The 15,412-nt window shown below is 37.5% G+C and overlaps 2 protein-coding genes and 1 non-coding gene across 3 annotated transcripts in view; 2 read left to right on the forward strand and 1 right to left on the reverse strand.

Moving 5' to 3' along the window:
• Positions 1-15,412, reverse strand: part of IQUB (IQ motif and ubiquitin domain containing) — a 73,448-nt gene that overhangs the window by 42,876 nt on the left and 15,160 nt on the right. The window contains exons 5-7 of the mRNA XM_043463604.1: positions 15,158-15,330; positions 14,812-14,967; positions 2,527-2,737 (exon numbers count right to left, since the gene is read on the reverse strand). Coding sequence (XP_043319539.1) covers positions 2,527-2,737; positions 14,812-14,967; positions 15,158-15,330 — 540 coding nt within the window. The remainder of the gene's footprint in view (positions 1-2,526; positions 2,738-14,811; positions 14,968-15,157; positions 15,331-15,412) is intronic.
• LOC122438999 lies at positions 4,126-4,188 on the forward strand. The gene has a single exon (XR_006268740.1). It is a non-coding gene; the product is annotated as a U7 small nuclear RNA (small nuclear RNA).
• On the forward strand, positions 11,384-11,905 carry LOC122438589 (60S ribosomal protein L27a). The gene has a single exon (XM_043463605.1). It carries the CDS (start codon positions 11,403-11,405, stop codon positions 11,847-11,849), a length of 447 nt encoding a protein of 148 aa, XP_043319540.1. The 5' UTR covers positions 11,384-11,402; the 3' UTR covers positions 11,850-11,905.

The raw sequence follows: 15,412 nt of genomic DNA on the forward strand, positions 1-15,412 counted from the left end.
GGAGTAAAGAATATAGAATGAAAATTATTATTATAAATTACTTAGCTTGTGAACCAGAATTTTAATTCCCCCCAAAAAGCAGAACTTTAACAACACTATTCTTGGAGTTCTTATTCAGAATTTTAGGCCTAGAAGAAAACTAAAAGGATGTCTCTTTTTGTGTAAGAAATTTCATTTTCATTTTCTTCCATATAAATCATCTAAAAGTCGTGTCCAACTCTTGCAACCCCATCGACTATAGCCCTCCAGGCTCCTCTATCCATGGGATTCTCCAGGCAAGAATACTAGAGTGGGTTGCCATTTTAGCCATATAAAATATCTCTCTTCTTCTTTAATTTAGAAAATTTATATAAAATTATTTACTGGATAACAGTAACTTACACATGCATATATCTTTGTATTTTTAAGTACTCTCATAAATGTAGTATTTTGTATTTTTCACTTACAAATCCCTCTAATGTAGATATGCCAGAAATTATTAAGTCCTTTTATAGATAAAGAATCTAAGGCTTAGTAGAAAGGAGTAACTTGTCCAAGTAAATACCATTAATAAGTAGAAAAGGTAGAATCTCATTAAGCATATTTTCCACTAGTTTACACAGTTGCCTGTTAACAAAACAAGATAACAATGATACCTTTTGGTCTATCCATATAAATTTAGAATATTATTTAAATAGAGCTCTGCTATAACACAAATTTACTTTTATACTTGTCAATAAGACCTCACTGTTTAACTATTAACACTAAGAAACAAACTTTGCTTTCATCTGAGAGAAGATGGGAATAGAAGTGACATTTAAAATAAAACAGTATTTGCAGAGATCAGTGATTAGGAGAAAGGGAAATCAGACACAGAAACCATCAGCAAACTTAACTGTTACTTCCAAATACTGTCACATTCCCAAAGCCACTCAATTTTGCATGTTATAAAAGAGACAGATGTATTAATACTATTGCTTTGTTAAACCTGGTGTTTAATTGTTTCATCTTCAGGAAATAGCACAGTATCATAGAGCTACTTAAATAGACTCAACATCTGACACCTAAAATTGTATTTGATTAGAAAGGAAAGGACGACATGAGTAACAGGACACATAATAACATCCACAAACACACAGTATATAAAGAAACAAAGTGACAGGAAGAAAATCTGCTTGAAGTTAGTATTATGAGTAATTACAGAGATGTCAAAGACGATTATTTCTTTGGATAAAAAGGTTGTGTTCAACTAAAAATAAAAAACTGTGGCTATTTTTAATTTTTTTAATTCTTAACTGTTATCCCAAGAGCGCAACTTTACTTTCCCGTATCTGAGGTAATAAATAACTCTTCTGGCTACTTCCACTTTAGAGGTACTCCTGGGAAAGCAGAAGCTAGAGACAGTTGAATTGCTACATCCTTGGGTTCCCCCTCATTCATCATTTAATCATTCTACCAATATTTGTTGAGGTAAGCACAAAAAAAGAGATCATCCAAAAAATAAATGAGTCATTTGCTTATGGAGCTGACAATCCAGTGGTAAAAATTAACATTACAAAATACATTGTTATAAATTGTGGTATTACAAAGTAAAATTTGGGGTGCAGTGAGAAGCATGATATGATAATTTGGATATCCAAGTTGCATTGTCTGTCACAGAAGCCTTTGAGTAGGTGACATTTAAGATGAGATTAGAAGCTGGGCACTGAGAAAAGGCTTCAAGAAAAATAGTGTATCCTGCCCAAAGTAGGGAGGGATTGGCTTGTACAAATAACAGGCTTTTTAACTGTGTCAGTGACTAGCACACATCCTGTGGAAGAAATAAGCCATAAAAATCCAGCATGCAGAGAACACATATGTGTGTGTGTGTGTGTGTGTGCTGAATCGCTTCAGTTGTGTCCGACTCTCTGAGACCTTATGGACTATTACCCGCCAGGCTCCTCAGTCCATGGGATTCTCCAGGCAAGAATACTGGAGTGGGTTGCCATGCCCTCCTCCAGGACTTCTTCACATCCCAGGAATCAAACCCGTGTCTCTTACGCCTCCTCCATTGCAGCTAGTTTCTTTACTGTTAGTGCCACCTAGGAAGCCCTATCTATGTGTATACACACATATATATTAATATTTATAATCATTGTAGAGGGGAATAAAAAAGGTATCTCCTCTAAAGAGGAGAATCAGAGACAGGATGCTGGACTGAGGGGTTCAAGACAGTCCAACTCTGAGTTCACAGATTTCTAAGACCATTAGGAGAATCAGACCGGACAATACTTTCTCTTTTTATCTCACAGGGATAAGGATCAAATGAGATAATGCACTAATGCTGAATAGCCTATTTATCTATTGTTAATACAAAAGCATTTTCAATTTTACTCCGGCCTTAATTCCTGTCCCAAATCTCAGACACTATTCATATTTTAAAATTTTCTAGTCCAGATTCCCCAGACAAGTTCTTAAAATAACAAGGTCTTCCTTTTGTCTTTAGTAAACCCATTTTTCCTACTAATGAAAAATTAATATTTTATGCAAAGCCTATTTCAAACTTACGTTCTAGTGCATTATAAAGAAGTTCAAAATCTTCTTTTATTTGAGGATTATGCCTTCGGTAATAATCCAGTTTCATCCACTCTTCTTTTTCTCTTATCTTCCTGTGTTCTTCCTCTGCTTCCCATTGCAACCTGAACATTTTCTGTCTTCTTAAATTCTCTACCACAACTTTAGCATGCCATCGTCTGTAGTAAGTCTGTATCACAATTATCTACAGTTAAATAAAATAAAATATGGTCAACCTTATTAGACAAGGAAAAGAAACAATGATTATTTCTATTGTAATTCAACAACTACTAAAAAATACTGAGTGTCCAGCTTTAGCTCTATGCCATAAATTCTCACGTACATTCTAACAGAAATACAACAGCTACCTGACTTTGAAATCTAGTAACAGGTATACGTTCATAGGAGACAGTTAGTATGATATTAAGAGCACAACTCTGGAATAAAAATTAGTTTAAATCTTCCCTCTTCCTACTACTCACTAGTTAGTTAATTTTTGGTAAGTTACCTGCCATCTCTGTGATTTAGTAGCCTCATCTGCAAAAGAGTGATAACAACAGTATTATGCATATAAGTGCTTAGTTCAAGCCAGGTACACCACAGGTCCTCAATAAATACTACTATTGTTATGAATATTAGTTTATCTCCAGTTTTTCTTGTCATTAGCTTAGGCTCATATCTTTTAAAAATGGTGCAATCCTAAAGGAAATCAATCCTGAATCTTCACTGGAGGGACTGATGCTGAAGCTGACGCTCCAATACTTTGGCCACCTGATGCAAAGAACTAACTCATTGGAAAAGACCCTAATGCTGGGAAAGACTGAAGGCAGGAGGAGAAGGGGATGACAGAGGACAAGATCATTGGATGGCATCACCAACTCAATGGACATGAGTCTGAGCAAGCTCTGGGAGATGGTGAAGGACAGGAAGAACTGGTGTGCTGCAGTCCGGGGTCACAAAGAGTCAGACATGACTGAGTGACTGAACCACCACCACAGAGCAGGGCTTCCCAGGCAGCGCTAGTGGTAAAGAAACCACTTGTCAATACAGGAGACATGAGAGACACGCAGAGATCCTGGGTCAGGACGATCCCCTGGGGAGGGCAGGACAACCCACTCCAGTATTCTTGCCTGGAGAATCCCATGGACAGAGGAGCCTGGCGGGCTACAGTCCATGCAGTTGCAAAGAGTCAGACACGACTCAAGTGACTTAGCACACAGCCACACAGCACGTAAGTTACAGGTGGAAATCACCAAAGCAAGCATGGATTCATTAAACTGTGAGAAAAATATATATGCCTGGAGATACAGTATAGTACTAGAGTCTAAAAAAGCTTGTGACATAAGTGAGAGAGTTTTGTTTTTTATTACTAAACTCATTTTTTTAAAAAGTAAAATATAGAGAGGCTAGATCAAGATTGAGGGTAGAGAATAGGCTGACACATCCTTTCCCCTCATCCTAGTCCCTAATAATTACAGAAAAATTATAGAAGCAGAAATCAGTAAAGACACTGGAGGTATCTTCCAATAGAACAGAAACTGTGAAAAAATCCCTTTAAGAAAGGAGACAAGCAGAATAAATTGAAGAAGGAATTAGTGTTACGGCTCTTTTAGAATTTTTCTAGCAGGATTTCCAATCTGTACTGGAAAATCCCCCACGGAGAGAAAACACTGAAGGAATCCATAGCCTAATTATGTACCGGAGAGGTAAGCTAGACAACACAGAAGTATCTCTAAGATGTTTCAATCCCAGAATTGGTGGATCCTGTGAGCAGAAGGGGCCTTAGGGCAACTAAAAAGATGACTGCTTGATAAATGCAAAAGAGACAGGCTCCTCTAAAGCAACTCAGATAAAGATCACCAGAGGTATTTTCCTCTAAGTTAGGTAAGAGTGGGCTTCCCTGATGGCTCAGATGGTAAAGAAACTACTTGCAATGAAGGAGACGTGAGTTTGATCCCTGAGCCTGGAAAAATCACCAGGTGAAGGGAATGGCTACCCACTCCAGTATTCTTGCCTGGAGAATCCCATGGACAGAGGAGCCTGGTGGGCTACAGTCCATGGGGTTGTGAAGAGTTGAACACGACCAAGTGACTAGCACTCACAAGAGTGGTTAGTGTCCCAGAAGGCTGGTGACACCCAGAATGAATACAAGCCTCCTCTCCAGAAAACTAGCTGCCTTCCAGAATTAAGCCTTGCCCATCCCCTAAAGCCACTGGGGTTAGTTAGGCTATAGTAAAGAAATATGCTATAACACACAGGACATCAGGAATTTTAAATACTCTGGAGTACACCTCTAAGAATAGACAAAGATTTGAGAGGAACCGACAAAATAAAAGGTTCCTCATTTAAGGTAGAAATAATTATATTTGTGTGCAAGAGAATCACTAAAACAAAGGTTCTCAAAGTATGGTGGCCAGAGTACCAGCAGCAGCAGCAACTGGAAAATTGTTAGAAACGAAAATTCTCAGGTCCCACCCCAGAGTTACTGAATTGGAAACTCTGGGATAGGCATGGATTCTGTATATTCACACATTTTCCAGATGTTCTGATGCCTGCCAAAGGTTTAGAACCATTCTTAGAGAGTAAAATGAAACAAAAAACAAGACCAGAATAGACAGAGTTAACATTTTCAGAGGGAAAGGAAAGGGCATTGAATCAACACAAAAGAAGCAACAAAAGACTGTGACCAAAGTTTACTTTTTGAAATTAAAAAAAAAAAAAAAATCAGTATAGTGGGTTTAGCTTGGGGGCTATTACTTATTGAACTTATTAAAAATACTAAGACCCAGTTGTTTAAACAGCAGTTTTTCCCTTCTCATGTGATAATCTAGGGTTTGGGTCTGGATTGGCAAATGGTTTAGGGCTAGTAGGAAACTCTGTGTTAACATTATAGGTGGCGCCCTCCTTGTATTATCTTAGGGGTTAGTCAACTTACCATCTTCTAGCCTGTCGAAAGGGGGAAAAGACAAAAGAACTGCAACCCAATCACTTCAAGAGCAGTATCCAGAAGGGGCACACATCATTTCCGCTCCCATTTCTTTCCCCAGGCCTCACCAACATAGAAAAGAGGTTGTCAAATGTAGTTTTCAATGTTATAGTCTCTTCTGTGCTGTGCTGTGTACTCAGTTGTGTCCAATTTTTTGTGGCCCCATGGACTACAGCCTGCCAGGCTCCTCTGTCGATGGGATTCTCCAGGGAAGAATACTGGAGCAGGTTGCCATTTCCTTCTCCAGGGGATCTTCCCAACCCAGCAACTGAACCCGCGTATCCTGTGTCTCCTACACTGGTAGGTGGATTCTTTATCACTTTCCCACAACAGGTGGGAAGCCTGCTGTAGTCTCATGCCCAGCTAAAGATTTACTACAATGAGAAGAATGAGTATCAGCCAATAACTATTAATAGTAGTTTATTCTGCTAATCTGCAGAATATGTGGAGTCTAAGAGGAAATCAGTAAGCAAGAAATTTAGGCAAGAACATCTTTTAGAACACAGGGTGAAAGGTTGTAAAAATTAGAAAGAATGGAGGAAAATTGAGAAACATGGAAGATAAATGTAGACATTCCAAAATATGTCTGATACAAGTTTCAGACAGAATGAGGAAAGTTGGATTAGAGAAATAGCTCAAAATATAACAGAAGAACATTTCACCAAACTAAAGAAAGACACAAACTCTCAGACAGAAAGGAACCATCACCAGATCAAAAGCACATCGCAATAAGATTACTTCGTGCTCAGCTGCTCAGTCATATCCAACTCTTTGCGACCCCATGGACTGTAGCCCGCCAAGCTCCTTTGTCCATGGGACTCTTCAGGCAAGAATACTGAAATGGGTTGCCATTTCCTTTTCTGGGGGTTCTTCCTAACCCAGGGATCAAACCTGTGTCTCCTGCATCACAGGCGAATTCTTTACCCACTGAGCCACTGAGGAGGCCTGCAGATTAAGTCAAAATCCTAAAAGGTTCCATGAAGAGGAAACAAAGAACTGAGAATCCCATTTACATCAGATACACTATCTTTGTAGCTGTTTTAGTAAAAAGCTGCTACAAAGGTATAAAACAAAATAATTCTTAAAATAAGTTTTAATCTAACCACTCAAACTAAAACCCAAAATGAGGTTAATTCAATAGGACTTACATGGTTCACCTCAAATGCATAATGAAATAATTACTAAAGAATATGCACTAAGAAGAACAATAAATTGAAGATGAAAAATTAAAGAAGTGAACAAAAACTTCCAAAAAAGGTTTTAAGGTAAAACCTTTATTATTTGAAAAAATCATGTATAGTATCAATGTAAATATATAAGAATAATCTGAAGTCATAATTATATAGCAAATTATAATGATATATATACAATTGTAATTCCAATATCAAATCCTCACTGAATGGGAAGAATGAAGGAGGAGGATAAAGAAATGAAAAAAAGCCAGATAGGGTCCTTGACTTATTCATGGAAAAAAATAGTCAGCCTGATTAAATATGCATTTGGGATAAAAAATTGGGACTTCCCTGGTGGCTCAGATGGTAAAGAATCTGCCTGTAATGCAGGAGACCTGGGTTTGATCCTGTGTTGGGAAGATCCCCTGGAGAAGGGAATGGCTACCCACTCCAGTATTCTTGCCTGGAGAATTCCATGGACAGAGGACCCAGGTGGGCTATGGTCCATGGGGTCGCAAAGAGTTGGACATGACTGAGCTAAAGACACTTTCACTTTTCATAAAAAATTTAAGTGCATTAAAAAATTTTATGAGTAGCCACTAAAAAAGTAGAGACAAAGTACCTACTTCTAAACTATGAAAGAACAAAAAAATGAAAAGTTTAGTCAAATCAAAAAAGTTAGTAAACTAAGTCACTAAATCAAATCAAAAAAGGCAATAAACAAACAAGAATAAATAAATAAAAAGCAAAATTATATGAATGGAAGGAATGACTAGAAAAATATCAGTAGTCACACATAATATAATCTTATTCACAACAAGAAAGATTTAAAATAAATACTAAGCATTGAGCTTAGTATTAGAAGTTCAAGAATAAAATAAACATGACAAAAAATAGAAAGGAATCGATCAAGATAGAAGAATTTATTAAATGGAAATTTACTCCTTATACTGGCTTTTAACCAATCCCTCTGTCTACAGCTCACATCTCACTTCTGTCTTCCACAGAACCTCCAATTCACTTTCAAGATTCTATGGGGCAAACTAATTTGGTTTTTTAAGCCATCCCCCTTGGCAGGCATTTAGATTTTCACTTTCTCTGCTCAAGTAAGTCAAGTTAACACTTCTCCATCTGCTTTATAACTTTAAAAAATCGACTGACATTTACTGTTCTCTCTTCTCATATATTCTTTGTCCCTGTATGTTTATAATTTTCTTATTCCTTTAATATCACTTTATCGGAGTCTGAAAAGTGTTGTAGTGAAAACCTAACAACTTTTCCCTCCTATTTCCATATAAACTTCAATCTTACTCAGGAGCAACAACATAAATCTTTAAAAATGTAATTATCACATACTCCCAACATGGACAGTCACATGACCCAGTTCAGGCCAATGAGCTGTAACTTGAATCACTGGTTTTCAGGGGAAATTGCTAAATGGCCTCCATGAGACATGCTCCATGACTCTTCCCTTCTTCTTGCAGATGCAGACATTATGCTGAAGGCTGATAAACCATTTTATCATCAGAGTAGTAACAAGCTCATGATAATAAGGGGTGTGTGTGTGTGCGCATGCACTCCATTGTGTCTGACTCTTTGTGACCCCATGGACTGGGGCCACCAAACTCCTCTGTCCGTGGAATCTTCCAGGCAAGAACACTGGAACAGGTTACCATTTCCTACTCCAGAGGACCTTCCCAACCCAGGGATCAAATCCATGTCTCTTGCATCTCCTACATTGGCAGGTGGATTTTTTACCACTGTGCTGCCTGGGAAGTGATAATAAGATTAATGGAGTAAAGGTAATAGGAGCTCAGGTTCCTAATGACATCACAGAGCCACCAGCCAGGCCTCGTAAGCCAAAAATTAATAATTAGTTCAGGCTGAGAAAATAGGAATCTATCGAGCTCAAATACCAGGCATGAGTAAAGTCAGCTACAAAGTTAGTAGGAAGTAATACTTCTCCCAAGGACACTCTGTAGCCATAAAATGTCATGACAAACCCGTTCTTTGAGAGACTATGATTTTCTTATTCTGAGAAACTTTGTTTCCTAAAATCATAATCTATCACAAACTTTGCTGTCTGAAATTAGATCACTAAGGATGAAACATCCCACTCTTGCCTGGAGGATCTACATTATTTTAACAGAGAGAAGCAGAACTTCAGAGAAGAAACAACATTTCCCTCCTAACTTTGTTACAAAAGCAACAGGACTCTGGTCCATGTCTCAGTCCAGACCTGATGTTGATCCATCTACACACAACCCTGTTTTATACCAAAACAATCAAAATACTGTATCACTTAAATTTCACCAAAACGTCACTCCTCCCCAAAACTCTATAATAGCTCCATCTTTTCCTTTTGTGAAAATTAGTTTTGACTGAAAAAATAAAAATTACTCAGGCTGAAATAACTTCAGGCACTGATAAAGTCAGCTACAAAGTTAGTCCCACCGTCCCCCTGGTGAGCAAGCTCCCTCAGCGCAATGAGTCAACAGACACAGTAAAGGCTCATCTCTCAAGGTCATGGGCTAATTGGCTAGAACAGCAGTCTAGATCCAGGTTTCTTGTCACACAAAAAGCAAGATCACTGTTTTCAATTCTTTTTACTGAAGCAAAATGATGTCAGGAGGTAACACAGATAAAATGTATCTGTTCCGTATGTCAAGTTTAACTGAAATCCCAAATGTTTAATAGGGTAAAGATGTCAATTTTTAAAAATATAGATACACAAATTTGCATGTACACAAATACACATAGTAAAACAAAGTTATATTTATGACTTGTGATACAGCCTTCTACAACAATATATAAAATGCAAAAACCATAAAAGGAAAAAAAAACCATAAAAGGGAATATTATTAATAATAAATTTTACAATAAAGACATCATAAAGTAAGTATGATTGATAGGCTGAGGGAAAATATAAAAATATATGTAATATCTATAAGGAGACAAAAAATTTTAAATTTTATGTGCTACTATGAAGGGTACTCCAATACCCTTGCCTGGAAAATCCCATGGATGGAGGAGTGTGGTAGACTACAGTCCATGGGGTCGCAAAGAGTCGGACACAACAGCTATTTCACTTCATTTCACTATGAAGTCAGCATGGAATGGGCTCTTATAAATGGTTTCTGGGCATATAATTTGGTACAATATTTCTGAAAAACACTGGAAATATCTTAAGACTTTAAAAAAGTCATCACTTTTCTCCTAGTAACTCAACTTCTAACATCTCTAAGTAATATTTAAATGCACACTACAATTTATAGAGCATTAAAACACATCTATATGTCCTACAAAAGGATGTAATTAAATTACACTATTTATATTGTGGCATAATATAATGCCATTAAATCATTTATAATAAAAAATAAAAGATAGAGAAATGTTTATGATATAATGCTATGTGTACAAGAAACTTCTTTAAAATTCCATGCATAACTATCTCCCAATGGAAAGTAAGAAAAAGAAAAATCTGAGTGAGAAATTTTCTGCTTTTTTTAAAATGATTAATGCCATTTGGAGGGCTTCCCAGGTGGTGCAAGTCATAAAGAACCCGCCTGCCATCGCAGGAGACATGAGATGCAGGTTTGACCCCTGGGTCAGGAATATTCTTGCCTGGAGAATCCCATGGATAAAGGAGCCTGGTAGGCTACAGTTCACAGGGCTGCAAAGAGTCAGACACAACTTAGCATGCAATGCCATTTGGAAAAAAGAAGGAAAATACTGTATTGACTATGTTCAGGGTTAAAGTTAGATATGAATAAATTTTTGTTTAAAATATATTGTCAGGGAATATCAATAAAGACACAGAAATTTAAAAAAAAAGAACCAAGTAGAAATTTGGGGTTTGACAGTAAAACAACTGAAATGAAATGAAAACACACAAAAAAACATGCTCAACAGAAGATTTTAACTGGCAAAAGAAAGAATGAATTTGATGATAAATCATTAGAAATTATCCACTCTGAAGAAAAGGGGGGAAAAGATAAAGTAAAAGAGACTCAGAGAGCTTTAGGATACCATCAACTAAACCAGCATACTTAACTATAGAGGAAAGTCTTCAAACTGAAAGAAAATGATATGAAATGTTAATTTTAACTCAAGTGAGATGTAGGTGATTGTTATTTGCTTTTCCTATTTTTAATAGGCATGCTTAAACAAATATATATATTTAAAACTTAAAAAATAAAAGTCAACTGCATAAAAACAATAATTATAAAAGGAATTATAGGACTTAGAACATAAAAAGAATATATGTTTGTATGATGCTAGCACAGATAGCACAAAGAAGGGACAAACAGAGTTCTATTGAAGCAAAGTTTCCATTTTTATTGAATTTAGTTAGTATTAATATGAAGTATGTTGCTATAAAATGAGATATATATTCTAATGCCTAAATTATACTTGGAGCAACCACTTAGCAAATAATTTTTTAAAATTCTTAAACAATAAAGCAGTAATAAAAAAAAACTTCATTAAAATTGGGCAAAGTATCTGAATTTACATTTCTCCTAAAAGTATATATGCAAGTTGTTAATAAGTACATGAAAAATATTTAGTGTCATTAGCCACAGGGTATGCAAATCAAAACCACAATGAGATACCACTTCACACTCACTAGGATGGCAATAATCCAAAAGTGTTGATAAGGATATGGAGAAATTAGAATCCTTACACACTGCTCTTTCGTCTAGGCCGCCGACATGCCATCCAGACTAAGGAAGACCCGGAAACTTAGGGGCCACGTGAGCCACGGCCACGGCCGCATCGGCAAACACCGGAAGCACCCGGGAGGCCGAGGTAATGCTGGCGGCATGCATCATCACAGGATCAACTTCGACAAATATCACCCAGGATACTTCGGGAAAGTTGGTATGAGGCATTACCACTTAAAGAGGAACCAGAGTTTCTGCCCGACTGTCAACCTTGATAAATTGTGGACCTTGGTTAGTGAGCAGACACGAGTAAATGCTGCCAAGAACAAGACAGGAGCTGCTCCTATCATTGATGTGGTGCGATCAGGTTACTACAAAGTTCTGGGGAAAGGAAAGCTCCCAAAGCAGCCTGTCATCGTGAAGGCAAAATTCTTCAGCAGAAGAGCTGAGGAGAAGATTAAGGGTGTAGGTGGGGCTTGTGTCCTGGTGGCTTGAAGCCACATGCTGCGAAATTCATTAAATGTTGAGTACTTTTAAAAAAAAAAAAAGAATCCTTACACACTGATGGTGGGACATAAATATGGTGAAACTGCTTTGGAAAAGAGTCTGGCAGTTCCTCAAAAAGTTACATGGAATTACCATTTGATCTAGCAGTTACATTCCTAGGCATATGCCCAAGAGAAATGAAAATACATATCCATATAAAAATTTTTATGTGAATGATTACAGCAGTTTTATTCCTAATAGCCAACAGGTGGAAAAAAATCAAATGTCCATCAACCAAAAAATGGATAAACAAAATGTGGTGTATATATATATTGACCTACCTATAGTAGGTATACAATTGGGTATATACAATGTGTGTGTGTTAGTCGCTAGTCATGTCTGAATCTTTGCGACCCCATGGACTGTAGCCCACCAGGCTCCTCTGTCCATGGCAAGAATATGGGAGTGGATTGCCATTTCCTTCTCCAGAGGATTTTCCTGACCCAGGATTGAATCTGGGTCTCCTGCATTGCAGGCAGATTCTTTACCATCTGAGCTATATGTGTTGCAACACAGAGACTATACATTGTATGATTACATGCATATGAAATATCCAGAATGGGCAAATCAACAGAAGCAGAGAGTATATGAGTGGTTGTCTAAAGCAGAAAGGATTGGAGGGAAACAGGGTCTGGCTACTGTTAGATGCGGTCTTTCTTTCTGGGATGATGATGTTGTTTAGTCACTAAGTTGTGTCTGACTCTTTTGCAGCCCCATGGACTACAGCCTGTCAGGCTCCTCTGTCCATGGGATTTCCCAGGCAAGAGAATTTCCTTCTCCTGGGGATGTTCCCAACCCATGGATCAAAGTCGCGTCTCCTGCATTGGCAGGTGGATTCTTTACCACTGAGTCACCAGGGAAGCTGTCTGGGATGATGAGAATATTCTAAAATTGATGTGGTAATGGTTGCATAACTCTATTTACATAGTAAAAAAAAACTTTTTTTAATCACGGAATTGTACACTTTTTAAAAAAGTACACATTGTATGGAAAATAAAAGTTTTAATTAAAAAAAAAGAATTGAGATGGTACTAGAAAACACTTATTTAACATAAAAGAAGGCACTAAATGAACAAGAGAACCAGAGAGCCCCACAGCATATAGAAAACAAATAGCAAAATGGCTGATATGCTCCAGTCTTATCAATAGTCACACTATAAATTTATTAAACATTCCAATCAAAAGGCAGAGATTATCAGACTAGATAGAGATGTGATCCAATTATATGCTCTCTAAAAGAAATATACTCTAGATTCAAAGACTCAAATAGATTGAAAGCAAAAGAATAAAAAAAGAAAAACAGATCATGTAAATAATAATATAAAAGTGATGGAGTGACTTTATTAAATCAGATAAAATAGATTTTAATATCCAATTGTTCTATTAGTTTGGAAAGTCCATATAGGTGATTCAAATGTCAGAGGGTTCAGGCCAAAGGACAGAAGATTGAAGCCAAGGGACAGAAAGGACAAAGCTAATAAAAAGGAAAGGGATTTACTAAAGGAAAGGGAAGGATTAGGAACATTTAGGATTCTGGTTCCTTATCCTGGGGTGTGACTGAGACAGTGACTGCTTTTTAGCAGCAGTAAAACTTGACTCACACTGGGCTTTCCAGGTGATGCTGCTGCTGCTGCTAAGTCACTTCAGTTGTGTCCAACTCTGTGCGACCCCATCCCTGGGATTCTCCAGGCAAGAACACTGGAGTGGGTTGCCATTTCCTTCTCCAATGCATGAAAGTGAAAAGTGAAAGTGAAGTTACTCAGTCTTGTCTGACTATTCGCGACCCCATGGACCGCAGCCTACCAGGCTCCTCCGTCCATGGGATTTTCCAGGCAAGAGTACTGGATTGGGGTGCCATTGCCTTCTCCATCCAAGTGATGCTAGTGGTAAGGAAAAAAAAAACACTCTCCAACACAGGTGGTTGTAACAGACGTGAGTTCAAGCCCTGGGTTGGGAAGATAGGAGGAGACAGTATTCTGGATCAACCCACTCCAGTATTCTTGCCTGGAGAATCCCATGGACAGAGGAGCCTGGCAGGCTATAGTCCATAGGGTCGTAAAGAGTTGGACACGCCTGAAGCAACTTAGCACACACAGACACACACACACTGACAAACTTTCTCTTCTTGATTTAATTCTAATTAAGTACCTTTGAGCTTTTTTTCCAACTAGGCCTTGACTTTTGGGCTTCTCTGTTCATCAATAAATTGTCCAGTTTTAGAAAGAGCCCAGCTAAATCGGGCTTCCCAGGTGGCGCTAATGGTAAATAACCCGTGTGCCAACGCAAGACACATAATATATGAGTTCAACCCCTAGGTCAGGAAGATTCCCCTGGAGGAGGGCATGGCAACCCACTCCAGTATTCTTGCCTGAAGAATCCCTTGGACAGAAGAGCCTGGCAAGCTACAGTCCACAGGGTTCAAAAAGTCAGACACAATGACGCGACTTAGCATGCATACACGTACCAACTAAATCAGTTTAACCAGAAATCCCACCTTTGACATCTCATCACCCTTGACTGACTAATCACTCTGGCCTGCCTTTACCACAAACGCTGTTAGACTGGTTTAGCCAGGATTCCCCCTTACCCCAGATGTTTTTTCTTTGAAATTTCCATTCATTGACCCCCTCCTACCCTGTTCCTTGGCTATATTTCCCCCCTTTGCCTTGTTGCATTCAAAGTTGAGCCTAATCTCTCTTCCCTATTTCAAAACTCCATTGTAGTATTCCCTTTTGAATTGTCTGCTTACCATCTTTAACAAGTGTTAAGAATAATTTTTTCTTGAACAACGACAACACTCATGTGAGTTCCGTAAGCAAGTGTGCTTAGGGAAATACATACAGAGACACACAAAGAACAACTGGCTTACAAATTTACTTTTTAGTATTTCCCTTTTAATAAGTTATCTTACCGCCTGTAATCTCTTAGCATGGTATTCTGCTGCTGAAAAATATTTTCCTGGTTTTACCAGTTTATCAGTAATATTTGATACATACACACCAATTTTAGTCATCTGTGTGGACGTTGTATTTGTAGTTTGCTGAAGTTTTCCTTTCTGAAAAACTGTCTAAAATAAAAACAAAAAAATTAAGTATACACTACACATAAATTGAGTAAAGAGCATATTTTGTACATATTTAATGTAATATTTTGCATTATTTTAATCACCATATAATTTTAATTTTAGAGAGCTACACAATATAACCTGTGCTGATTCTGCAGCTTCAAAAATCTTTATGGAAAAATAAAAATATTACCTGCGTATCCCTACAAAATGCATTCAGTTTTTCAGGAATCTTTTTAGGTACAGTTTGTGTTCCAGCATTGTGATATTCTAATCCTGTTATTTTATGTCTGAATCCACCAAGAAATGGTTTGTGAAAATCAGATTTTATCATCTCAACAGCTACTTCCCGGTACTGATCAATGCCTGAGGAGATAAAACCAAGTTTAAATGAAAGTTCAACTACAAACGGACTCTAAAATTCTTTATCTAAAAGATATCAAATAAC

Source organism: Cervus canadensis, chromosome 3 (genome assembly GCF_019320065.1).
Source record: "Cervus canadensis isolate Bull #8, Minnesota chromosome 3, ASM1932006v1, whole genome shotgun sequence".
NCBI lineage: Eukaryota > Metazoa > Chordata > Mammalia > Artiodactyla > Cervidae > Cervus > Cervus canadensis.